This window comes from Tachyglossus aculeatus, chromosome 12 (assembly GCF_015852505.1).
Source record: "Tachyglossus aculeatus isolate mTacAcu1 chromosome 12, mTacAcu1.pri, whole genome shotgun sequence".
Taxonomy (NCBI): domain Eukaryota; kingdom Metazoa; phylum Chordata; class Mammalia; order Monotremata; family Tachyglossidae; genus Tachyglossus; species Tachyglossus aculeatus.
This window is the reverse complement of record NC_052077.1, coordinates 14,122,454-14,149,529: the sequence shown is the minus strand read 5'-3', so window position 1 is coordinate 14,149,529 and position 27,076 is coordinate 14,122,454. Positions and strand designations below refer to the sequence as shown.

At 45.1% G+C, this 27,076-nt stretch overlaps 2 protein-coding genes across 6 annotated transcripts in view; one reads left to right on the top strand and one right to left on the bottom strand.

The window, feature by feature from the left end:
• LOC119935737 (malate synthase, glyoxysomal-like) overlaps positions 1–11,409 on the top strand; it is a 40,064-nt gene extending 28,655 nt beyond the window's left edge. For all 5 annotated transcript variants that reach the window (XM_038755198.1, XM_038755197.1, XM_038755196.1 and 2 more), the window contains 8 exons: positions 398–596; positions 2,745–2,823; positions 5,826–5,918; positions 6,578–6,650; positions 8,224–8,291; positions 8,937–9,064; positions 9,162–9,295; positions 10,219–11,409. In XM_038755198.1, the coding sequence (XP_038611126.1) occupies positions 398–596; positions 2,745–2,823; positions 5,826–5,918; positions 6,578–6,650; positions 8,224–8,291; positions 8,937–9,064; positions 9,162–9,294 (773 nt within the window). In that variant the 3' untranslated portion in view covers position 9,295; positions 10,219–11,409. The remainder of the gene's footprint in view (positions 1–397; positions 597–2,744; positions 2,824–5,825; positions 5,919–6,577; positions 6,651–8,223; positions 8,292–8,936; positions 9,065–9,161; positions 9,296–10,218) is intronic.
• A 169-nt stretch (positions 11,410–11,578) lies between these two features.
• Positions 11,579–27,076, bottom strand: part of NAA15 (N-alpha-acetyltransferase 15, NatA auxiliary subunit) — a 69,883-nt gene continuing 54,385 nt past the window's right edge. Inside the window, exons 12-20 of the mRNA XM_038755138.1 lie at positions 26,735–26,887; positions 26,046–26,174; positions 25,147–25,360; positions 24,459–24,652; positions 22,381–22,489; positions 17,620–17,718; positions 16,223–16,369; positions 12,972–13,069; positions 11,579–12,548 (exon numbers count right to left, since the gene is read on the bottom strand). Coding sequence (XP_038611066.1) covers positions 12,348–12,548; positions 12,972–13,069; positions 16,223–16,369; positions 17,620–17,718; positions 22,381–22,489; positions 24,459–24,652; positions 25,147–25,360; positions 26,046–26,174; positions 26,735–26,887 — 1,344 coding nt within the window. The 3' untranslated portion in view covers positions 11,579–12,347. The remainder of the gene's footprint in view (positions 12,549–12,971; positions 13,070–16,222; positions 16,370–17,619; positions 17,719–22,380; positions 22,490–24,458; positions 24,653–25,146; positions 25,361–26,045; positions 26,175–26,734; positions 26,888–27,076) is intronic.

Below are 27,076 nucleotides of genomic sequence, written 5' to 3'. Positions count from 1 at the left end.
TCAATCGTATTTATCGAGCACTTACTGTGTGCAGAGCACTGTACTAAGTGCTCGGGAAGTCCAAGTTGGCAACATATAGAGACAGTCCCCTACCCAACAGCGGGCTCACAGTCTAAAAGGGGGAGACAGAGAACAAAACCATACTAACAAAATCAATCAATCGTATTTATCGAGCACTTACTGTGTGCAAAGCACTGTACTAAGCGCTTGGGAACTCCAAGTTGGCAACATATAGAGGCAGTCCCTACCCAACAGTGGGCTCACAGTCTAAAATAAATAGAATAGATATGTACAAGTAAAATAAATAAATAGCTCTCGCCCCATGAGGCTGGAAGTGTGAGTGGGCCTGGACCCACGGGTGAAACGAGAGCCATTTCCACCCCTTCGTTCCCTTCAGGCCACCGAGCTCAATTCCTGCTCCCAGATCGGAGCAAGTACGTGAACATGGAGAAAGTCTTCCTGAAGAGCTACATGGACTTGCTGGTGCAGACCTGTCATCGCCGAGGGGCCCTGGCAACCGGGGGAATGGCCGCCTCGCTTCTCCCTAAGGACCGGAGGAGCGACGCTTATCAGTCAGCGCTGGCAACGGTCACGCGGTAGGAAGAAATCAACCGCGGAATTAGTCAATAATAATCTGGGGGAGAGTGAAGGGAATGCTCGCTCAACGAAGCCGGCACGAGGAAATGCTTATTTCCAAGAAGTAGATCACCGCTCTGCCACAATCCCACCCAGCACCAGCTTTATTATTTTGCTTTATTGAGGAGGGGCGGCACTTACTTTGCGACCAGTTCCGTTCAGCGTGTTAAGCTAGGTGCTTTGGATATTCCACGAATGCTCGCTCAACAAAGCCGGCATGAGGAAATGTTTATTTTCAAAAAGTAGATCACCGCTCCTCCACAATCCCACCCAGCACCAGTTTTATTATTTTGCTTTATTGAGGAGGGGCGGCACTTACTTTGCCACCAGTTCTGTTCAGCGTGTTAAGCGAGGTGCTTTGGATATTCCACGAATGCTCGCTCAACAAAGCCGGCACGAGGAAATGCTTATTTCCAAGAAGTAGATCACCGCTCCTCCACAATCCCACCCAGCACCAGTTTTATTATTTTGCTTTATTGAGGAGGGGCGGCACTTACTTTGCCACCAGTTCCGTTCAGCGTATTAAGCGAGGTGCTTTGGGTATTCCACGAATGCTCGCTCAACAAAGCCGGCACGAGGAAATGTTTATTTCCAAGAAGTAGATCGCCGCTCCTCCACAATCCCACCCAGCACCAGTTTTATTATTTTGCTTTATTGAGGAGGGGCGGCACTTACTTTGCGACCAGTTCTGTTCAACGTATTAAGCGAGGTGCTTTGGGTATTCCACGAGAACGTGTCCTGTCTTCAAGGAGCTTATGGCATCTGGCACAAGTACATACCAAGAATTCTAGAAATAATAGTGACGGCATTTATTAAGCGCTTACTGTGTGCAAAGCACTGTTCTAAGCGCGAGAATAATGGCATTTTATTAAGCGCTTACAATGTGCAAAGCACTGTTCTAAGCGCTGAGGATAATGGCATTTTATTAAGCGCTTACTATGTGCAAAGCACTGTTCTAAGCGCTGAGAATAATGGCATTTTATTAAGTGCTTACTATGTGCCAAGCACTGTTCTAAGAGCTGATAATAATGGCATTTTATTAAGCGCTATGTGCAAAGCACTGTTCTAAGCGCTGAGGATAATGGCATTTTATTAAGCGCTTACTATGTGCAAAGCACTGTTCTAAGCGCTGAGGATAATGGCATTTTATTAAGCGCTTACTATGTGCAAAGCACTGTTCTAAGTGCTGAGGATAATGGCATTTTATTAAGCGCTTACTATGTGCAAAGCACTGTTCTAAGCGCTGAGGATAATGGCATTTTATTAAGCGCTTACTATGTGCAAAGCACTGTTCTAAGCGCTGAGGATAATGGCATTTTATTAAGCGCTTACTATGTGCAAAGCACTGTTCTAAGCGCTGAGGATAATGGCATTTTATTAAGCGCTTACTATGTGCAAAGCACTGTTCTAAGCGCTGAGAATAATGGCATTTTATTAAGCGCTTACTATGTGCAAAGCACTGTTCTAAGCGCTGAGAATAATGGCATTTTATTAAGTGCTTACTATGTGCAAAGCACTGTTCTAAGCGCGAGAATAATGGCATTTTATTAAGCGCTTACTATGTGCAAAGCACTGATAATAATGGCATTTTATTAAGCGCTTACAATGTGCAAAGCACTGTTCTAAGCACTGAGAATAATGGCATTTTATTAAGCGCTTACAATGTGCAAAGCACTGTTCTAAGCACTGAGAATAATGGCATTTTATTAAGCGCTTACTATGTGCAAAAGCACTGCTCTAAGCACTGGGGAGGTTACAAGGTGATCAGGTTTTCCCACATGGGGCTCACAGTCTTAATCCCCATTTCACAGATGAGGTAACTGCGGCACAGAGAGGTTAAGTGACTTGCCCAAAGCCACACAGCTGGCAATTGGTGGAGCTGGGATTCGAACCCAGGACCTCTGACTCCAAAGCCCATGCTCTTTCCACTGAGGGGATGTACTGGACAATGACAATGACAAATGACCCCAGGATGTGTCCTGTTTTGACAACTTTAGATGCTCTGTGTGCAAAATTTTCCAAAAAAGAAGAGGGTGGGGGGAAAGGCAGCAGTAGAATACAACAGGCTCCGAGTCCCGCTAACCAGGCTCTCTGTTTGGACATTCTAGGCTCAAATTGTTTGAAATCAAAGCCGGAGTGGACGGATTCATGGTGTATGACATTGGCTTGGTGGGCCCGATGCAGAAGGTACCTTTGTAAATACATTGCTGTTTTGAAAATACTGGTGAGGGAGATGAATTTGAGTTAGTAATCCAGGCTTCTCCGGCTTCTTGGGTTCCAGTAATCTGCTCTGATCACGATTGATGATGATAATCGACTCTTAAAATTAGGAATAAACCCTGAGGCTTTTGCTCAATCACCCTAGTAGGAATGTGACAGATCAATCATATTTATTGAGCACTTACTGTGTGCAGAGCACTGTACTAAGCGCTTGGGAAGTACAAGTTGGCAACATCTAGAGACAGTCCCTACCCAACAGTGGGCTCACAGTCTAAAAGGGGGAGACGGAGAACAAAACCAAACATACTAACAAAATAAAATAAATAGCTATGTACCACTTTGATCAGTGGGCATCCTTTCCTTTTGCTCAAAAGCGGTCCGAGGTAAGGCCTTTTAGACTGTGAGCCCACTGTTGGGTAGGGACTGTCTCTATGTGTCGCCAATTTGTACTTCCCAAGCGCTTAGTACAGTGCTCTGCACATAGTAAGCGCTCAATAAATACGATTGATTGATTGATTTTGCATTAAGCAAGGAACAGACTGTGTAGCCTCGGGCGTACCCCGAGATACCAGGGCTCCTGAAGGTTAAAACATCTTCTTGGAAGAGCAGTCCAGAAGGCAGAAAAAGCTGCTCCCCCATTTAGTGCTACTTTTTGGAGGAGTGAAAGTCATTACTCTCATCTACTGAACACTCTCCCTCAGAGTGGCTGATTGATTGATTGGCTTTCTCACACTATTATTGATTAGGTTCAGGAAGACGGGATCCTGTAAACAGGATCTGGTCTCTAGTGAGGGGTGTTCCCCGCCGTTGAAGTCACATCCTGTGCATCCCTTCCCCTAACAGAAAGGCCCGGGCCTGGGGACTCTCCCCTACTCTGTGTAATTACCGCCACAGCTCAAAAGCAAACCCAAAAGGAGTAATGCAGTGCGGGCTGCGAAGCCTTCCTGCCCTGAGAAGCAGCGTGGTCTAATAATAATGATGGCATTTGTTAAGCGCTTACTATGTGCAGAACACTGTTCTAAGCGCTGGGGGGGGATACAAGGTGATCAAGTTGTCCCACGGGGGGCTCACAGTCTTCATCCCCATTTTACAGATGAGGGAACTGAGGCTCAGAGAAGTTAAGTGACTTGCCCAAGGTCACACAGCAGACAGGTGGCAGAGCTGGGATTCAAACCCATGACCTCTGACTCCAAAGCCCGGGCTCCTTCCAATGAGCCATGCTGCTTCTCCTGATAGACCTAGTAGATAGACCTTCCTTCCTTCCTCCCCCCCTTGTCCCCCTCTCCATCCCCCTCATCTTACCTCCTTCCCTTCCTCACAGCACCTGTATATATGTATGTACATCTTTATTACTCTATTTTACTCGTACATATCTATTTTATTTTGTTAGTATGTTTGGTTTTGTTCTCCGTCTCCCCCTTTTAGACTGTGAGCCCACTGTTGGGTAGGGACTGTCTCTAGATGTTGCCAACTTGGACTTCCCGAGCGCTTAGTACAGTGCTCTGCACACAGTAAGCGCTCAATAAATACAATTGATTGAGCACGGGCCTGGGAATCAGAAGGACCAGGGCTCTAATGCCTGCTCTATTATATTACTCTATATAATATTACTCTATTTTACTTGTACATATCTACTATTTATTTTATTTTGTTAATATGTTTTGTTTTGTGCTCTGTCTCCCCCCTTCAAGACTGTGAGCCCACTGTTGGGTAGGGACTGTCTCTATATGTTGCCAACTTGTACTTCCCGAGCACTTATTACAGTGCTCTGCACACAGTAAGCGCTCAATACAATTGATTGAGCACGGGCCTGGAAATCAGAAGGACTTGGGTTCTAATGCCTGCTCTATTATATTACTCTATATAATATTACTCTATTTTACTTGTACATATCTATTCTATTCATTTTATTTTGTTAATATGTTTTGTTTTGTGCTCTGTCTCCCCCCTTCAAGACTGTGAGCCCACTGTTGGGTAGGGACTGTCTCTATATGTTGCCAACTTGTACTTCCCGAGCGCTTAGTACAGTGCTCTGCACACAGTAAGCGCTCAATAAATACGATTGATTGATTGAGCACGGGCCTGGGAATGAGAAGGACCTGGCTTCTAATGCCTGCTCTATTATATTACTCTATATAATATTACTCTATTTATTTTACTTGTACATATCTATTCTATTTTGTTAATGTTTTGTTTTGTTCTGTCTCCCCCTTCTAGACTGCGAGCCCACTGTCGGGTCGGGACCGTCTCTCTATGTTGCCAACTTGGACTTCCCAAGCGCTCAGTCCAGTGCTCTGCACCCAGTAAGCGCTCAATAAATACGATTGATTGATTGATGTGCCACTTTTGTGTGAGAGCAGGCGAGTCGCCGTTCTGTGGGCCTCAGTTACATCACCTGTAAATGGGGATTAAGACTGTAAACTCCACGTGGGACAGGGACCGTGTCTAACCCGATCAGCTTGTATCTCCCCCTGTGCTTAGTACAATGCCTGGCACATAGGAAATGCTTAACAAATACCACAATTACTACTCCGCAGGGCTTACCATCCTCCTGACGACGTGCCTCCACACCAGCCGCGAAGCCGCTACGGACAGTAGCGGGCATTTCCCCTCCCCGCTGCTCCTCCAAGGGCAGGGCCTGGGGTTTCAAGAGGCTACGGTCTGAATCTGGACTTCCACGTGGGGCCCTTCCGTGTATAAAACTAAATAATAGCTGTAAGAGGGAACAGGAGTCCGGTGGGCGCGATACCGGCATCGTTAGTCCCGAATCTGAAAGCCGACAACCTGTTGAGGGAAAACGGGCCACGCGGTTTTAGAGCAAGCATCTGATTTTAATTTGAATCCAGTCACAGACGGCAGCAGCCGGGACGCGAGTTCGTTAACCCGAGGCTGGCTCAGGAGGCCCACGCTTCCATGCCCGGTTTTCTTAATAGTCCTAGCAGTATCTGTTCTCTTTCCATTTAATGTAGTTGTTCGAGGAGCACTCAGAAGGCCCCAACCAGTTGCACGTCATTCCAGAAGGTGTGAAGATAACGGCAGCGGAGCTCCTCACCATGCCGCCGGTAAGCGCGGGCCTCTCCCAAGGCACGGAGGTTCGTTCTCCCAGGTCCGGTGGCGGGGCTGGAAAACATCCCGTCTTTGACCGGCCGTCTGGGCTCAAAACTCCCGCAGCCTTGCTGCTCACAGTTCGGGCTTACACTGGCAGGGTACAGGTGGTCCGGGCCCAGGAAGAAAGCCTGTTCGGATCTCCCCTTGGAGCAGCCAAGAAACGATCCATTTTAATTCGTCCCGCAAGCACACAGACTGTAAAAGCAGGTGCCAGGTGTCCGCCTTGTTGGAATATCTGTCTCAACCATCCGCTTCCTTCCCCGCCAAGGGACTGCTTTTTGGGACACATTTCAAGCAAGGAAGGGAAAAGGCCCATTGGCAGGCGCTCACCCCGGACTGCAGCTTGCAGAAAGCAGTTACATTCCTGGATATTGACTGATAAAAGCTCAGTTCTCTAAGCAGTTACAGAAAAGGCAGAAGTATGGGGGGACCATCGTGGAAAAAGCACCCACGTTAATACCTACTGTAGTCCTGGGGCTTAGTTGAAATCCATCTGTGAGTTTCCTGGGGTTTGCAGTAATTTATTGAGCGCTTTCTGTGTGCAGAGCACTGTACTAAGCGCCTGGGAAGTACAAGTTGGCAACAACAGTAACGGTTCTCTCCATCTCGCCAGGGAGGGGTCACTCTTTACGGCCTGAAGCACAACACGGCCGTTGGGATCCTCTTCATCTACTCCTGGCTAAAAGGTACGAGCCATCACCTCTTAATTGCAGGGAGCCCGAGAACAAGCGTCCAATCTGGGAAAGTCTAGGAATGGGACCGGAGGGCTTGGGGAATTTCCTTCCAGGCAGGCAGGGAGAGGTCTCTGTCAACTGGGCGGATTCCCACCCCTGGCTGAGGGCTCACCGGCTTAGACCTTCTAGGTTCAAAACCAAGAGAGAAGCAAAGACGTTATAATAACCAGCTGAGTTGTTCCTTTCCATCAAACTCAATATAAGCCTGCTGCTGCTTGCCCAGTTAATGAAGCCTTCTCTATCTGTTGTATTTCCAACCGATACGTTTTACCAAGTAAAACGGAATGAATCTTAGAGAAGGTCTTTCCCTGCATAATTTGCAAATCCACTATTTTTGGGGAAGGGAGAGCGATCCTCCTCTTTCCTGTCCTACAGCCAAGTCTGCCCCACGGATGCCAGTTTCCAAGAAATAAAGGCAGAGCTTAAGGAAATTTCTTTCTGGCCCTGGATAGATTAAAAGTCTTAAGCTCAAGAAAGCTATGCGAGCTCAACCCGCCCCCCCATCCTTTCAGGGGAGGGACAAGAGTTGTGGTGCTTCTCTTAGGAGCTTCAGGGAAAGGATTTAATCAACTCCAGCAAGCCAGCTCACCTGCTGGGTGGGATCAGCTCTTCCAGGGAAAACATAGGGTAAGAGCAGCCTAGCTTCACCCCAAAGTAAGTAGCTGCCGGGTTTCTGAGCGTAAAACGGCCAACAGCAAACAAGGCAGAATCTTCACTGGGCCCGTGGATCCCTCACTCCATCCCGATCAGTCAGTTATCCTTAATAAAGTTACTCCGTCACAGCACTTGTCAGGGCTGCATGTTTTCATTATGCATCTTGCAGAGCAATATTGCAGAATCAGAAGTCTTCCGATAATGTCACGTGCCTAGATACGGGGCATGCGTGTTTTAGCGCATGTTAAATAACGCATTCTCTAAGATTCATTCCGTTTCACTTAGTAAAATTTATCAGTTTGTGGTAACACAAGCCCCGCGTTAGAAAGGCGGCCTCTACTACCCATTTCCTCCGGCGATACCGCCCTACAACTACGGGGCCTCGGGAAGCTGCTAAATGGAATTCAACAAAAATTACAGCAGCTTGCGGGCCTCTTTGTAGGTACTGGGAAGTTGACCGGGTTTTAACGGCTACTTGGCAAGGATTATTTAGAAGTGAATGTTCTTCAGAGGCAAGGAAAGAGGAAAGAAGGGCCTGTGCAGTTAGCTGTGGATTTTTTTTTTAATTCATTTTTAAAGAGATGCAGCCAACTGTTGTAGCAATAGTGTAGCAACAGTTTGAGATCCACAGCTCCCCTTTATAACAGAAATTCATCAGTTCTCCTGTTATGCGTTTGAGAAACCCCACATAAAAAGGAAATCAGTACTATGACACTCAGGCCTTGGTCAGTGCATCCACCGGTTTCTATCCAGAGATACAGACTCTAACTTTTAGTGAAAACCCGTGTGACAGAACCCATTATGATAGTAGTAACTGAGCCACAGGATGCGTAATTGGTGTCATATATCTGATAAAGTGCTACTTTTGAAGGAGAAGGCCATTTCTACTACCGAGGCCAAGTTGAGGATTCGGCAACAGCTGAGATCTCCAGATCACAGGTATGGAAAACTCTCAATGTGTTAATCCCATGGCCTTTATTTTTTTAAAAAAACACCAATGAAAAAATCTCTTTAGACTTCAAGAATTGGTTCCAAATCAATGAATTGTCAGACTTCTCCTGAGGTCTGGGGGGTCTCTCCCCCCATCCCCCAATTCCTGTATTTGGGGATCAAGGAGGTCTACTGAGGCACCAATCTTAAAAAAATAAAGCAGTGCTATACCAAGATAGACGTTGATGGGTGTGGTTAGAATTTTTTTTTAACTTATTCCCTCTTTAAAACAACTACGAGCAATTTAGCATGACCTAGTGGAAAGGGCACAGGACCCGGGTTCTAATTCTGACGCCGCTACATACCTGTGTGTCCTTGGGCAAGCCACTTAACTTCTCTGGGCCTCAATTCCCTGATCTGCAAAACGGGGAATCAATCCCTGTTCTCCCGACTGAGTCCCATGCGGGAACTGATTATCCCGTATCTACCCCAGCTTGGCACAGAGTAAGTACTGTAACAAATACCACAATTATCGTTACCCAATCCACAAAAATCAGAAAGGAATAAACCTTAAGATCACTGCTCATGAAAACATTCCACTTCAAGTGACTCAGAGGGTCAAGAAAAAGCACACAAGGCTGACTTACATTTCAGGTTTGGCAGTGGATTCGTCATGGAGCCCAGCTGGAAGATGACAACAGGATAGTGTCACGAAGTCTAGTTCAGAGCTTGGTCAGGGAAGTGGAGCGCGAACTACAAGGCCCTCACTGTCCTTCTGAAAGGTCTGTCCCGTTTTTTGAACGGCATTTCTGCAACCCCGGCTCAATCCCCCCCGCCCCGGGATCTTTCAAGAATGCACAATTTCCCCATCTTTTCCAGGGCCAGGCAAATGTTCCACACGGCTACCGAAATGTTCCTAGAAATCGTCCAGAAGAGAGACTTCCCCGAATTCATCACCACCTACCTGAATCTCGACCACACCTTCCTGGTGTCTACCGACAATTCCTGCTGAGGTCAGTGCTTAGCACCAAGTGCAGTTACAGGCCTCACTTCATCATCATCATCATCATCAATTGTACTTATTGAGCGCTTACTGCGTGCAGAGCACTGTACTAAGCACACAAAACTAGGACCCTCCCGCCCCACCGAAGACAGCACTCGACTTCACTGGCACGGGAATTTACCGCCCGCATCGAATACACCGAATTCTGACACGCACGCAGGGAAAGCGCTCAACAAACGTGAGTCAACGCGGCCGTCTCCAAAGTAGGAAGGACAGCGGGCCTCTTTTTGAAGCACCTTTTACCTTTTAAAAATAAAATAACATTGAAATCTGTATAGAAGACCCAAGAGCTTAGACTGTGTTTAAGATTTTAGACCGTGAGCCCGCTGTTGGGTAGGGACTGCCTCTATATGTTGCCAATTTGTACTTCCCAAGCGCTTAGTACAGTGCTCTGCACATAGTAAGCGCTCAATAAACACGATCGACGATGATGACGATGAGCTTGGGGGTGATCTGTGTCCGTAACGGGGCCAGATCACCCTAGTCTCGACCCATCGGCGACCGTTATTAGGTACGGCGGCAGTAGCGTCAACCGGTTTCTTTCAAAACGATGCTAGCTGAAGGAGGAGGGCAGGAAAGGGCGACCCTCCAAGAAAAATCCACTTCTCGGGGCTACTGCCGGGAGACACAGCGAAAACCCCAAAGTCCTCAGACTCTGGCCAATTTATTCACTAACAAGTGAACCTAAGGGGAAACAGGTTTATTCGTTTCTTCCAATATAGAGGCTGAATCGGAATACAACATACACATTCTGAATTTATCCCCCCTCCCCGGGGCAGCACTAGTTGAGCGCTTGCGGTCACTAAGATATACTCTACAGTCATTTTACATCGTCAAGACAAAGAAATACATGGATTTCCATTTGCTCTACAGAGACTAAGCACAGTTCACACACATACCCTCGGATATGGCCGGTGCCGCCTCTCTTCTCTTGAGCACCTTAATCGTGGCGGAGCTGGGACGGTCGTTCTCTCCCCGAACACGGAACATCTCGCCCGCTCAACTCACACGGGTTCTCAGCAAGGCTAGGTCGGCTTCCTTCAAGACGTTCCTGAGACTGAACCAGGTTAATAAAACTTTTAAAAGTGTCAGTTGGTACTTTTTACACATCTATCCAGGATGGGTAAGGAAGACGGGCTTGTAGGCAGAGCTCAATGCACTAGGAAACCGCTTGGTTTAGGAACAACTGTCCGTTCAGGATGCCAAATCTTCCCGACGTTTCTTCCCGGTGAGTACAGTCTCTAAAAGGACAACAAAACTGGAGGTATGTACAATTTTACTCACTTCTTCCTCCACCTTATCTGCTCGGGTACGGCAAAGGCAACGCTGAGGCTGGTTTGCACCGTTTGCTTTTTTTTTGGTAACGTCAGAGCGTGAAGGTTCATTTTGCTCAATCAGTTCCATTTCCACGGCAGATTTTCATTTTCTTTGCACACGGGCAATTACCGACCGCACCAAGCAGCACTGTACATTGCATCCGGGATTTTCCCCTGACACCGGCATTACTCGGAGGCGATGAAAAATCATTTGCACCAGCTGTAACGCCTCAAAGGTATCTCGCACACACCCCCAGCGCATCACGATACCTCGGCCTTGCGCCTCTTGTCTCCACGGGCTAAGTTTCCCAGGAGCCTGGCACGGGTTGGTTGAAGCATTCACAAGACTGTTTTTCAAAACGTTTTATTGCATCGTATTTGGTACCTTATGTTTGACAACAAAAAAGGAAATTACAGCTGTATCTGCGGGAATAAGAAGCTGGTTTGTTATTTGGAAAGAAAGAAAAAAAAAAAAAACACAACTTGGGCCCTTTAAAAGTTACAAAGTCTGGGCTTGCCTGAAACAACTGAGCAAGAAATATATTCCTAGAAATGTAGGGCTTCAAGTATTACAAACCTGTGACACTGTGGAAAAATTCCAGAGGTATCTAAACTGCAGCACTTTTTATTTTATTTTATTTTTTTCTGCATAACGTGAACAAGGCCTGCTGAGGTTTTTAAACGATCAGTCTCTCGACCAGTCAGGATTCTGCTCTAACTCCAAGCCACGGTCTGTTCTCTTTTTTCACTCCGAAGTGAAAGATGCATGCTCTCTAATTAGTTGGTGCCACATCACAGTGCATTTGGTTCTTGCATTACAGTTTTGAACAAGTTTGGCCGAAACAATGCTGCCCGGTTCACGCCGTCCCCATCCCGCCCACCCCCGACCCCCATCCTCCCCCCACCCGATTCTCCCTCCCCACCAGTGACAGCATCGGTTATTTTTTTTTTCAAGTTTTAATTAAAAAAAAAAAAAAAATCAAGATTGTTCTAACTGGTTCCTTCGGTTAAAAACTGTGGTACAAGAACACCAAACTGATCGTGTACAGTGAATTTCGGATTCCCAACAAGCTTATTGAACACCCTATGTTTCTGTATAATTCTGCACGGTATCTACGTCCCAGTCTCTACAACGTCCAGCGTCCGTTGTAGGTTTCTCTGTAAATCGTGATTCACATTGCAAACTTCCTATGGTCAGAATCATCCCGTATCAAAATCAGTCAGATGCTAAAGCCCCAACAACTCTTGTGCTCAGTGAAAGAATCCAGTGCTAAAACAGCATGTACTTCTGCTGTCAGAGATATAGTAATCTCACGAGACAAATTGGAAGTAATATTTCTGCCACACACCTGCTCTGCTAGCTATAACAGCCTCCAGATTTCATATAAATTAGTCTAAAAACGCGGGTGGGTGGGTGTAGGATAAGGTATTTTTTTTTCTTCAATTTTAGCAGCTTTTAAGAAACTGAACCACCTCTATCCTGTAATACGTTAGATAGTTTATATATATACTTTTCAGCAGGATAAAAAAAAAAAACAAAAAAACAAAAACGTAAAACACTATTCGAAGGCAAGAATGTTTTCTCCTCCCCAATCTGTAAAGTTAGAGCGATGCAGCAGGTGCGTGACAAAAATATTATACGCTAAATAGGGTCCAATGTCAATTTCATTGGCTTGTTTAAGGTGTTCAGATTTCATTGGCCAGTTCCTCGGTTTCCGCAGAACTATCTCCGTTAACTGTGATCTTCATATCCTCTTCGTATCCCGGGGGCATGAAAGCCAAAGCGTAAGGGAAGAGCTTATGGCAATTTGCTCTGTAAGCTTCGGCGGCTTCTTTACAGTCTCCTAGGCTACCGTCGCACAAGGCTTCTAATGCCTCCATACATGTCTACGGGGGGGGGGGGGGGGGGGAGGAAAAACAAACAAACAAACAAAAACCACCGTTACGACTTTTGGAAAAGGCTGGGAAATGTTCTTTTTTTTGACATTTAAGAGTCCCTGGATCGGCCTTGGCCATTTGCTCCTTGTCCTTTATCCCCACCCTATTCCGAAACAGCTATTTGATCATCTTGGCACACGCCAACTAGGAAAAGTCCAGAGGTAGCCATCTGGAATGGACTGTTGCCAGGTGGCCAGTGTGCTCTCTCAACCCAATCTCAGCATATTCCCATGCTCTCTGGCAAGAAACATTCCAGATCAATGGTAAAAATTTCTGACGGGAACCGAAGAGTCGGGATACGACGGCCGATGCAAGTGAAAGGAAGTTCAGGGATCTAGAGCGGAGGACCGGGTGGCCCTGAATAATCTTTACCTGAAGATTCCTGTTAGTGAGGGATTCATCAAGTGTTGTTGTCAGTTCCACTGCTCTCTTCTGACTAGAGGGATCCAAATAGTACACCATTTTGGCAGCTGAATGGTAGAGAGTAAAACGTTTCAGAAATGTGCATCGGGGAAGACAATTACCCTGCCCTCCATCTCCTCCAAAAACCTAACCCTAATTATCCTATCCCCACCTCCTCCCAAAAAGTCTTTAAAGGCTCAAAACCTGGGTAATTCATTTGATGGACCAAGTGAAACCTCTTAAGATTTAGGAGAGTTGGGTCTACGGCAGACAAACAGTAGCAACTCCAACAAGGCTAGCTTGTGGCATTCACTCAATCGTATTTATTGAGCGCTTACTGTGTGCAGAGCCCTGTACTAAGCGCTTATGTCCTTTCAGTGAGGGCCAGTAAAAGAAAATAAAAAAATCATACACTGTCTTTCTACTGACTCAAGGCTGTTCCCCAAAATCTAGGATTCGTTTCTGGCATCTACAGAAGGTGTCTAATTCCCACCCGTCTATTATCACGGCTTTAAGTCGAGGGTTTTGCAAACAGTAAGCACTTGATAAATATTATCAAGCGCTTAGTACAGTGCCAAGCGCTTAGTATAGTGCTCTGCACATAGTAAGCGCTCAATAAATTGATAAATTGATAAGTTGATGATGATTACTACTAGTCCCTTGAACTGCACACTATCCACTAGCTAATCACAGCTTTAAGTAGAGGGTTTTGCAAACAGTGAGCACTTGATAAATACTACTACTACTAGTCCCTTGAATTGCACACTATCCACCAGCTAATCAACAGCATTTACTGAGAGCTCACTGTACAGAAGAGCACTGTACTTAGCACTTGGGAGAATACAAAACAGTTCAAGACACGTTCCCTGTCCTCAAGGAGCTGACAAGCTATTGGGGGAGACAAAGTTCAAAATAAATTACAAGTGAGGGGTGCAATAAAGATAAAAATAGCATTAAGAATAGCAGGGATGGAGGTGAGTACCTAAGTAGCTGTGCCCCACTGTTATAATGTACTCTCCCAAACGCTTAATACAGTGCTCTGCACACAGTAAGCATTAAATAAATACGACTGAATTGTGGAGGAAAAGTATTGATTGCCAGTCCAGTTAAATCTGGCACCTGTCAGGGACCTTTAAAGAACCAGTATCCTGTGATTTATATAAATAAAGGCGGGGGTTTCAAATAGCTTCAACAGTCTTTTGTACAGTAGGCCCCCAAAAAATTCTGGGTGGGGAGGCGAGGAGTCCCCTTCCCTACTGTCTCAGAGATGGCTCCCAGCGACTACAGCAACAACAATAATAATAATAATGGCATTTATTAAGCGCTTACTATGTGCAAAGCACTGTTCTAAGCGCTGGGAAGGTTACAAGGTGATCAGATTGTCCCACGGGGGGCTCACAGTCTTAATCCCCATTTTACAGATGAGGTAACTGAGGCACAGAGAAGCCAAGTGACTTGCCCAAAGTCACACAGCTGACAGTTGGGGGAGCTGGGATTTGAACCCACGACCTCTGACTCCAAAGCCCAGGCTCTTTCCGCTGAGCCACGCTGCTTCTCTAGCAAATGGTGAAATGAACTTTGGGCATTCATTCATTCATTCAATCGCATTTATTGAGCGCTGTGTGCAGAGCACTGTACTAAGCGCTTGGGAAGTACAGCAGCGTGGCTCAGTGGAAAGAGCCCGGGAGGTCATGGCTTCAAATCCCGGCTCCGCCACAAGTCTGCTGTGTGACCTTGGGCAAGTCGCTTCACTTCTCTGGGCCTCAGTTCCCTCATCTGTCAAATGGGGATGAAGACTGAGAGCCTCACGTGGGACAACCTGATCACCTTGTAACCTCTCCAGCGCTTAGAACAGTGTTTTGCACATAGTAAGCGCTTAACAAATGCCATCATTATTATTATTACAAGTTGGCAACATATAGAGACGGTGCCTGCCCAACAGCGGGCTCACAGTCTAGAAGGGGGAGACGGACAACAAAACAAGACACATTAGCAAAATAAAATAAATAGAATAAATACGTACGAGTAAAATAAATACTGCTTATCTCCCAAGGGCTTAGTACGGTGCTCTGTACAGAGTAAGAGCTCAAGAAACAGGGCCGAGGCCTCCCGCGGTCCAGGCCGCCCCTGCCCTCTCTCTTCCCCCACCCCCGGAACCCTGCTTCTCCAGACTGAATCAACTGGCAGCAATCGATCGATCAGTGGCATTTCCTATTTATTTTATTTTGTTAGTATGTTTGGTTTTGTTCTCTGTCTCCCCCTTTTAGCCTGTGAGCCCACTGTTGGGTAGGGACTGTCTCTAGATGTTGCCAATTTGTACTTCCCAAGCGCTTAGTGCAGTGCTCCGCACATAGGAAGCGCTCAATAAAGATGATTGATGATGAGGATTTCCTGAGCCGAGCACTGTACTAAGCACCTGGGGGAGTGACACCCAACAGATCTGGGGTTGAGTTGGAGGAGCAGCAAAGGAGATTAAAAAGAGCTCCAGCCCAGCGCTTGGAACGGTGCGTGGCACATAGCGGGCGCTTAAAAAGTACCATAATTATTAAGGCAAGGAAGGGCAAGATGGTCAGCCTCTCTCCCGACCGGAGGCGGCCTGCTGCAGCGGTTCCGACCCTCACTGCAAGCAGCTCCTCCTCCAACTCATCTCCTAAGCTCAAGATTTATTACTCTATTTATTTTACTTGTACATATCTATTCCATTTATTTTATTTCGTTAGTATGTTTGGTTTTGTTCTCTGTCTCCCCCTTTTAGACTGTGAGCCCACTGTTGGGTAGGGACTGTCTCTCTATGCTGCCGACTTGTACTTCCCAAGCGCTTAGTACAGTGCTCTGCACACAGTAAGCGCTCAATAAATACGACTGATGATGTTGATGATGATGAAGATGCCAGTCGGTCTGCAGAGCATGGAAACCAGGGCCCGCAGTTAGGATGGGGAGATGGAAACACACAGACACACGCGCCCGTAGTATTACTGAATGGTCCGATCTGTGGTGAATTAAAGATCACCTATATCATCGCTGTCCTCACAAACACCGTCAACCACGGGCAAAACGACCGCGCCCAACACCCTCTGAACACACAGCCCGCGCTTTGGGACGTCTGACATCTCCTTCCATCCGTACGGTTCTAAAACCTGACCAAGTATCGGTTTATGAAAAAATCAGATGCGCTGACGCACGGCAAGGAGTCCCCGAGAGGAATAAAATGAGCGAATTACCCGACAACCTATGCGGCAGTGAGTCGAAGTGTCTCTTCAGGAACGTTTCGTTGAAGTTCTTGGGATTTGTCACTCCAAAAAGTCGGTTCATCTCTTGTTTTAACACTGTTCTGACGGCGTCGGGTAGGTCTTTGCTTTCAGACACTGCTGAGGAAACGGAAATAGAAGTCTCAACAGTACGCAAAAATCAGAACGGACACATTTTAGCATAATAAAACGTCCAGGAGTTTAAGGTGCCCACAGATATTCACCACTGGCGCTGATTTTTACTCCGTCACGGCCTGATCTGTAAGCTAGGTGAAGTCTATTGAATTTTAACGTTAATATTGATTTAACGGCAATTGGTCGTACGGACATACTGCAGACGGCTGTATCACGGAGTAGGTTTTGTTTCAGAACCAGCCCCAAAAGCACGCCCAGGTGACAATGACAACTAGAAATGCTAACTGGAGGACCTGTTGATGGGGTTGGGGCTGGTTCTGTACCTCCCTCTTCTCGCTTATTCTTCAGAGCCTCCCTGTACCATGAAGTCCACCTTGTCCACTCCTTCCTGCCTCACCAGGAAAAGTGGCTCTGTCACTCCCGCCACCGGCAGCCCCTCAGTGGATAATAATAATTGCATTTATTAAGCGCTTACTATGTGCAAAGCACTGTTCTAAGCGCTGGGGAGGTTACGAGGTGATCAGGCTGTCCCACGGGGGGGGGCTCACGGTTTTAATCCCCATTTTCCAGATGAGGGAACTGAGGCCCAGAGAAGTGACTTGCCCAAAGTCACACAGCTGACAAATTGGCGGGGCTGGGATTTGAACCCATGACCTCGGACTCCAAAGCCCGGGCTCTTTCCACTGAACCACGCTGCGCCGGTTTGGTGGAAGGAGACATTCGGCCCACTGACGAGTGTGACGTTTCTGAATAAATTTGGGAAACACGGTCGTTGAGACAGACGCGCATCGGTCTTTCCCTCGAGCTGTGAAGCCAACGTACCCGCTCTTACAAGCCTACTTTTCCAAAGGCGCCTACAACGTTGGAACTACGAAAGCATAATCAAATAAATGCCTCTGGTTTTCAAACACCTGCTAGTGACTAAACACAGAGAGGGGGAAAGCTTGCGCTGAAGTCACCTTTTTCAACGGGGTGCTGAAAGGCTGCGATTGCAGAATAGAGGCGCAAAGCCGCTCCCGAAGACCGCCCAGGCCCGGCCTTCCCTTTCTAGCTTTACGGGAAGCCAGGAACCTGCCGCTACATTACACTTCAGGGCTATGGAGCACAAACCACAGCCCAACTAGGAAGTCTTATTTTTGCCTAACGCACTGAAGATGCTCCTACTTAAACCAAATAAGTACAGTGGCCGAGCGTTACCAACAGTGACTGGAGTGATGTGACCGTGAAGGAGTTACCTGTGCTGAAGAGGCGAATCATACACTCGTGAAGCCAGGGGTGACTGGAATCAATAGTAAATGCCCTCTTTACTGACTGCAGCATTAGAAGGAACTTTTCTGTTCAAAAAAGAAAGAAAGAAAAGACGTTGGCATGTTTCTGAAATCCTATAGAAAGCCCTCAGTTATTTAAGGGGCAGGCTGATGCATATTAGCATCTTACAATGTAAGGATTAGATTCGATTCAGAGCCCTAATGACCCTGGAACCGCAACATATCATACACTCGTGAAGCCAGGGGTGACTGGAATCAATAGTAAATGCCCTCTTTACTGACTGCAGCATTAGAAGGAACTTTTCTGTTCAAAAAAGAAAGAAAGAAAAGACGTTGGCATGTTTCTGAAATCCTATAGAAAGCCCTCAGTTATTTAAGGGGCAGGCTGATGCATATTAGCATCTTACAATGTTAGGATTAGATTCGATTCAGAGCCCTAATGACCCTGGAACCGCAACGTATCATACACTCGTGAAGCCAGGGGTGACTGGAATCAATAGTAAATGCCCTCTTTACTGACTGCAGCATTAGAAGGAACTTTTCTGTTCAAAAAAGAAAGAAAGAAAAAAACGTTGGCATGTTTCTGAAATCCTATAGAACGCCCTCGGTTATTTAAGGGGCAGGCTGATGCATATTAGCATCTTACAATGTAAGGATTAGATTCGATTCAGAGCCCTAATGACCCTGGAACCGCAACATATCATACACTCGTGAAGCCAGGGGTGACTGGAATCAATAGTAAATGCCCTCTTTACTGACTGCAGCATTAGAAGGAACTTTTCTGTTCAAAAAAGAAAGAAAGAAAAAAACGTTGGCATGTTTCTGAAATCCTATAGAATGCCCTCGGTTATTTAAGGGGCAGGCTGATGCATATTAGCATCTTACAATGTAAGGATTAGATTCGATTCAGAGCCCTAATGACCCTGGAACCGCAACATATCATACACTCGTGAAGCCAGGGGTGACTGGAATCAATAGTAAATGCCCTCTTTACTGACTGCAGCATTAGAAGGAACTTTTCTGTTCAAAAAAGAAAGAAAGAAAAAAACGTTGGCATGTTTCTGAAATCCTATAGAATGCCCTCAGTTATTTAAGGGGCAGGCTGGTGCATATTAGCATCTTACAATATAAGGATTAGATTCGATTCAGAGCCCTAATGACCCTGGAACCGCAACATATCATACACTCGTGAAGCCAGGGGTGACTGGAATCAATAGTAAATGCCCTCTTTACTGACTGCAGCATTAGAAGGAACTTTTCTGTTCAAAAAAGAAAGAAAGAAAAGACGTTGGCATGTTTCTGAAATCCTATAGAAAGCCCTCAGTTATTTAAGGGGCAGGCTGATGCATATTAGCATCTTACAATGTTAGGATTAGATTCGATTCAGAGCCCTAATGACCCTGGAACCGCAACGTATCATACACTCGTGAAGCCAGGGGTGACTGGAATCAATAGTAAATGCCCTCTTTACTGACTGCAGCATTAGAAGGAACTTTTCTGTTCAAAAAAGAAAGAAAGAAAAAAACGTTGGCATGTTTCTGAAATCCTACAGAACGCCCTCGGTTATTTAAGGGGCAGGCTGATGCATATTAGCATCTTACAATGTAAGGATTAGATTCGATTCAGAGCCCTAATGACCCTGGAACCGCAACGTATCATACACTCGTGAAGCCAGGGGTGACTGGAATCAATAGTAAATGCCCTCTTTACTGACTGCAGCATTAGAAGGAACTTTTCTGTTCAAAAAAGAAAGAAAGAAAAGACGTTGGCATGTTTCTGAAATCCTATAGAAAGCCCTCGCTTATTTAAGGGGCAGGCTGGTGCATATTAGCATCTTACAATATAAGGATTAGATTCGATTCAGAGCCCTAATGACCCTGGAACCGCAACATATCATACACTCGTGAAGCCAGGGGTGACTGGAATCAATAGTAAATGCCCTCTTTGCTGACTGCAGCATTAGAAGGAACTTTTCTGTTCAAAAAAGAAAGAAAAAAACGTTGGCATGTTTCTGAAATCCTATAGAATGCCCTCGGTTATTTAAGGGGCAGGCTGATGCATATTAGCATCTTACAATGTAAGGATTAGATTCGATTCAGAGCCCTAATGACCCTGGAACCGCAACATATCATACACTCGTGAAGCCAGGGGTGACTGGAATCAATAGTAAATGCCCTCTTTACTGACTGCAGCATTAGAAGGAACTTTTCTGTTCAAAAAAGAAAGAAAGAAAAAAACGTTGGCATGTTTCTGAAATCCTATAGAAGGCCCTCAGTTATTTAAGGGGCAGGCTGGTGCATATTAGCATCTTACAATGTAAGGATTAGATTCAATTCAGAGCCCTAATGACCCTGGAACCGCAACATATCATACACTCGTGAAGCCAGGGGTGACTGGAATCAATAGTAAATGCCCTCTTTACTGACTGCAGCATTAGAAGGAACTTTTCTGTTCAAAAATGAAAGAAAGAAAAGACGTTGGCATGTTTCTGAAATCCTATAGAAAGCCCTCAGTTATTTAAGGGGCAGGCTGATGCATATTAGCATCTTACAATGTTAGGATTAGATTCGATTCAGAGCCCTAATGACCCTGGAACCGCAACATATCATACACTCGTGAAGCCAGGGGTGACTGGAATCAATAGTAAATGCCCTCTTTACTGACTGCAGCATTAGAAGGAACTTTTCTGTTCAAAAATGAAAGAAAGAAAAGACGTTGGCATGTTTCTGAAATCCTATAGAAAGCCCTCGGTTATTTAAGGGGCAGGCTGATGCATATTAGCATCTTACAATGTTAGGATTAGATTCGATTCAGAGCCCTAATGACCCTGGAACCGCAACGTATCATACACTCGTGAAGCCAGGGGTGACTGGAATCAATAGTAAATGCCCTCTTTACTGACTGCAGCATTAGAAGGAACTTTTCTGTTCAAAAAAGAAAGAAAGAAAAAAACGTTGGCATGTTTCTGAAATCCTACAGAACGCCCTCAGTTATTTAAGGGGCAGGCTGATGCATATTAGCATCTTACAATGTTAGGATTAGATTCGATTCAGAGCCCTAATGACCCTGGAACCGCAACGTATCATACACTCGTGAAGCCAGGGGTGACTGGAATCAATAGTAAATGCCCTCTTTACTGACTGCAGCATTAGAAGGAACTTTTCTGTTCAAAAAAGAAAGAAAGAAAAAAACGTTGGCATGTTTCTGAAATCCTACAGAACGCCCTCAGTTATTTAAGGGGCAGGCTGATGCATATTAGCATCTTACAATATAAGGATTAGATTCGATTCAGAGCCCTAGTGACCCTGGAACCGCAACATATCATACACTCGTGAAGCCAGGGGTGACTGGAATCAACAGTAAATGCCCTCTTTACTGACTGCAGCATTAGAAGGAACTTTTCTGTTCAAAAAAGAAAGAAAGAAAAAAACGTTGGCATGTTTCTGAAATCCTATAGAAAGCCCTCAGTTATTTAAGGGGCAGGCTGATGCATATTAGCATCTTACAATATAAGGATTAGATTCGATTCAGAGCCCTAGTGACCCTGGAACCGCAACATATCATACACTCGTGAAGCCAGGGGTGACTGGAATCAATAGTAAATGCCCTCTTTACTGACTGCAGCATTAGAAGGAACTTTTCTGTTCAAAAAAGAAAGAAAGAAAAAAACGTTGGCATGTTTCTGAAATCCTATAGAATGCCCTCGGTTATTTAAGGGGCAGGCTGATGCATATTAGCATCTTACAATGTAAGGATTAGATTCGATTCAGAGCCCTAATGACCCTGGAACCGCAACATATCATACACTCGTGAAGCCAGGGGTGACTGGAATCAATAGTAAATGCCCTCTTTACTGACTGCAGCATTAGAAGGAACTTTTCTGTTCAAAAAAGAAAGAAAGAAAAAAACGTTGGCATGTTTCTGAAATCCTATAGAATGCCCTCAGTTATTTAAGGGGCAGGCTGGTGCATATTAGCATCTTACAATATAAGGATTAGATTCGATTCAGAGCCCTAATGACCCTGGAACCGCAACATATCATACACTCGTGAAGCCAGGGGTGACTGGAATCAATAGTAAATGCCCTCTTTACTGACTGCAGCATTAGAAGGAACTTTTCTGTTCAAAAAAGAAAGAAAGAAAAGACGTTGGCATGTTTCTGAAATCCTATAGAAAGCCCTCAGTTATTTAAGGGGCAGGCTGATGCATATTAGCATCTTACAATGTAAGGATTAGATTCGATTCACAGCCCTAATGACCCTGGAACCGCAACATATCATACACTCGTGAAGCCAGGGGTGACTGGAATCAATAGTAAATGCCCTCTTTACTGACTGCAGCATTAGAAGGAACTTTTCTGTTCAAAAAAGAAAGAAAGAAAAAAAGTTGGCATGTTTCTGAAATCCTATAGAAAGCCCTCAGTTATTTAAGGGGCAAGCTGATGCATATTAGCATCTTACAATGTAAGGATTAGATTCGATTCAGAGCCCTAACGCCCCTGGAACCGCAACATACGTGACTCAAACGATTTCTTGTACTAACAGCAATAAACACATTTTCCAGGCAGCCTTTGGAGATGGAAAGCGTTGCATTAGCTCTGGAAATTCAGCCTTCAGCCGTATCTCGGCAATATACCACCCGTGAACGGGTGAGTGAAGGGAGTCTCTAGACGGTGCAGGCGTTGGGAACCCCGGGGTGCCTCCTGGCTTTTCCACTCCCGGTACCCACCTTTCCGAAAGTAAATCTCAAAGGCAAAAAGATGAGTCTCTATCTTGTTCTTCACCAAGTTCTTCAGTGGTGTTAAAAATTTAATAGCTTCTTCCAATGGAGTTTCCACCTAATGGGGAAAAAAGAAGATGGCCTTTGTTACCTCTTTTAGGACAGGTAAAAAATGTGTTGTCAGTGACACCCTCCCATTCAGGAAGTAGGAAGCTAGAGGGAAGGCGGGCCCAAACTAATTTCTTTATGAAAAGGCACCCCCAGGAGTAAATAGCCATGTACTAAATACCAAAGACCACCTTGGTACTGAAGGAGTGACGGGTTGTGATTGACTCACTGCTTTTAGCTTTACATGTTGTGGAGGAGTCAGTGAACAGACAGTCCTTTCCTATGAAGCGCAATGTTTGAACTGCATTTAAAGGTACTGAAATTGGGACCATGTGCAGGAACTCTAAGTGTAACTGAGCACTGGTTGGTTGGTTGGAAGCATCTTGGCTCGTCGTGAGCCATGAAAAGAGCCTGGGCAGCAGGAGAACCAGGGTTTGATCTGCTCCACAACTTGCGTCTTAAGGTCACTTTGGGAAAGCCTCAGTTTCCTCTTCTGTGAAATGGAGTTAAAATACCTGTTCACCTTTCCTCTTATACACAGAGTCTCTTATAGGATAGGGAGGCGATGCAATCCATTACATTAGCTCCCGGTCAAAAGCTAGCTGTCGGGGCATTTAAATGAGACTGGTAAATGAAGTTCCAGTGCAAAATATCACAAATACACATATTTTCCTTATTCGGGGATATGAATGTAAAACTCGGAAGACCTAAATACACATCCAGGCAACAAACACCTCCAGCCTTTAATTTCATTTCGATAGCCTGACCGCCCACCCTAGCTGACCCAGAGAGTTGCGAATATTGAGGAAGCCTTGAGTGGAGCAGATTGCCAGTAAAATTCTGTTTAATAATGATGACGGCATTTATTAAGCGCTTACTACGTGCAAAGCCCTGTCCTAAGCGCCGGGGAGGTTACAAGGTGATCAGGTTGTCCCACGGGAGGCTCCCAGTCTTAACCCCCATTTTAGAGATGAGGGGACTGAGGCACAGAGAAGTGAAGTGACTTGCCCAAAGTCACACAGCTGACTGCTGGCGGAGCCGGGGTTTGAACCCATGACCTCTGACTCCAAAGCCCGGGCTCTTTCCGCTGTCTGCGGGGTGAGTGGGGCTGAACTGACTGAAGTAAAGTGGACAGTCCCAGCTCTGCTGGGCACAGATATGACCGCACTGTTGTCATTTCGGGTTTCTGTGTTGGTGCTGTTTTCAGTGCTAATTTTTGGCATCATTTGCCCCGAAGTCTCGCTTGCAAAGAGCCATGCCTTTCGTGATTCCCATGAACCTACGCTTCCACCAGGCTGCTACTTTAACCCAAGGGGCTGCTCCTCACCCTGCTGCTGACGCCGCCACCCACTAACCATTACGCCTACTGCTTCCTCTAAGACTCTAAACTTGTTAGGGGCCGGGAAAGTGTTTGCTCATTCTGTTGCCTTGGACTTCCCCAGGCGCTCTGCACGTACTAAGCACTCAATAAATATGACTGCCTGATAGTTTCCTTGAAATTTCCACTCCGAAACCAACCTGGATTTTTGCAGAGCAGCAAATGGGCACCACTACACTAACGCATGTCCTAGAGGGACACTAAGACAAGCTTCGGTACATCCAATGCCCACTTCGCTCCAGGAACAGCATGGTTTTAATTTGGGGTAAAAATTAACCTTCTGGAGCCTTAGGGTCAATCAATCTAAAATATCATTTAGACCGCCACCTTCGGAAAAAGTTGTCTCCAATGTTTACCTGGAATGTCAATCCCTTCCTTAACCTCTCTCCATTATCAGATCTTCAAATAGGATTCACTCAATTGCTTCTCAATCTGGGACCGCCCCTTTACTCGAGTTTTGGCATTATCAAAGAAAGCTACTTAGTGCCTCACAAGAAATAAGAAGAATAAAACGGAAAAGGCCTTTGGCCAAATAAGAGGGTAGTGTTAAAAACCGTTTTTCCTTTGCTGTGGGCAGCACGCAAAATGAAGCCATACCTACCTTGGCCAGTTTCTCGGGGATAAGTTCTTCTTTTGGGCCCCCGATTTCCTCATCATCATCGTCCTTTTTCTTTTTCTGATTTCTCTGTTGTTTCTCTTTCTCCGCATTCTTTTTCTCCTCTTCCAGCTGAGCTTTTTTTTGAGCTCTTCTTTGCTTATTACGGAGTTTCTTTAGCTCTTTGTCAGACATGTTTGCTGTATTCGGAGTGTTAATTCAGCAGGATTAGGGACCAGGTACAGATACTAGATTAAGCTAGCTTTAACACACAAAAAGGCCCACACTATATCAAATGGCTACAGCCAACATAATAATAATAATCCCACATGAAGCTCGGTCTTAATCCCCATTTTACAGATGAGGTAACAGGCACGGAGAAGTTAACACTGCTTCTCCTCTAATTCATTCATTCAATCGTATTTATCGAGCGCTTACTGTGTGCAGAGCGCTGTACTAAGTGCTTGGGAAGTACAAGTGGGCAACATATAGAGACGGTCCCTACCCAATTCCTAAATGGAGCAATCATTACAATGTTTATATTTTCACTTGTAGGGGGAAATGCACAACTTTCAGCCGCTTTACTTTCAAATACAGACTGCACCTTCCTCAAAGTATTACTGCAAAAAAACCAAACAAACTCAGAAGAGAGACATAGTCTAGAAGAAAAAGAGCTTCATGAGTATTCCAATACCTGTATCAGCTTCATGCTCTTTATTCTCATCCGTTAGTGGGTTATCATGAAGCTTCAGATAGATCTCTAGAGCAATCCGAGCGGCCTTGAAGTAAAACGGATGCTGCCGGAGGACATCTTCTAGTTTTAACAAGTCCACATAAGACCTAAGTGTAATCTTCCTCATACAGTATGTGTGAAAGTCAAACTGGTCATCAGTGATTTCTACAAAATGCTAACATAACACAGTGTTCTTTAGCAAGTGCTGAACAACAGAAACGCATGAAAATATCACACAAAAAAAAACAACAGAACGAAGAGCACGAAATAATTCGAAAACTAAAGCTGGGTATGCTAGCCGTAGAATAATTTTCATTTTCATCATTCTGGTTAGGTGAATTAATTCGGGGTCAAATGATCTATCAAATACAATTTTTTTTAAAGAAATACACACCACCAAAACAAAAAAAAAAACCCCAAAGCTGCACGTCATCTATTGGTGCCAAAAAGCAACTTAGTAAAAGGCAAAAGATCAAATGACTCCGAGCAAAATCAGTCCTGAACCACCACAAAGGACAATCTGGATGATTTGGGGGGATGTGGAAGAAGCACCTCTAAAAAAGGAGGTGTTGCAGGAGTTAAGAAGTGAATTCATTCAATTGATTTACTGAGCGCTTACTGTGTGCAGAGCACTGTACTAAGCGCTCGATTCCACACCTATTTCTGCCACCCGCCCCAAAGAATTTGTAAAAGGCAGAAAGGGCAGTGGTAGCACCAATGGAAATACGGGCTGGTTCAAGTTAAAATGGATTCCAGTCCTTCGGGGGGACGTGTTAATTTGAAGATACTCTATACGAATGTACAAACAGATCTTTGATGCAAATATTTTATGCAGAGAAATAAAACAGAAGCGTACTTACTCTCTCAATCTCATGACATTTTTTAAGTGCTTCACCAAATTTATTCATCATTTTATACGCTTGGGCACATTCTGTCTGGAACCACATGCACTGCATTTCATTCAAGTTCTCCACTGCTGAGGTGCCTTCCTGCAGAATAATAATAATAATAATGATAATAAAGGCATTTGTTGAGCGCTTACTATGTGCAAAGCACTGTTCTAAGCGCTGGGGGGGATACAAGGTGATCAGGTTGTCCCACGTATTTCAAAACGGATTTTCCCCAACGTGCCCTTTACATTTTTGTGACGAATCTCTGATCAATGGATTTGCAAGCTTCCTTCCTCTGAAGAGTCTGACCTTGCTGATTCAACATTTCTAGTTAATATTTCTCTTAAAAAAAAAAAAATCAGGTTACTTTTAAATCTACACCGGAGCACAAAAGATTTGGTGCAGCCCACGGCCAGAAAATAACTCAAAGCAACGAGAAAGAAAATCGTTTAACAAAATTAACTGTAGCGAAGCTTCTAATGCTTTAAAGAAACCCTACACTGCTAACAGCTTGAGAGAAATCAAAGATACTAAAGGAGGACTGAAAATACATCTAACAATTTCATAAATTTAGGAACCGGTCTGTAGGAGCTGTCTGGGTATTACGACTTGGGTCTTATGTTTCATCCATAAACACCGGGGTAGTAAGGCAGACCAACCCTTGTAAACTTTGAACACATTTCTTCTGCCTCTTTAATCAGATTGGCTTTCAGCATGTATTTTGCACATTTGGAGTTGATAAATCTGTCTGCAGTGTCCAAAGCCTGGGCCTCATCCATCCACCGGGCAGCTTCTTTAATATTGCCAGCATGCTGGAATAGAGAGGAAAAAATGACAGCGTAAACTCAGTGGGCACACCACTTGTCAAATGCTGGGAGGTTACTTTGACTGATGATAACTCATTAGGAGAGAAAAGTTAAGTGCTATGCAAAAGGGTCACGGTGCCATAAACAGATAAAAATAACTGATTTTCCTTGGACTTCTGCCGTCCGACACTGCCA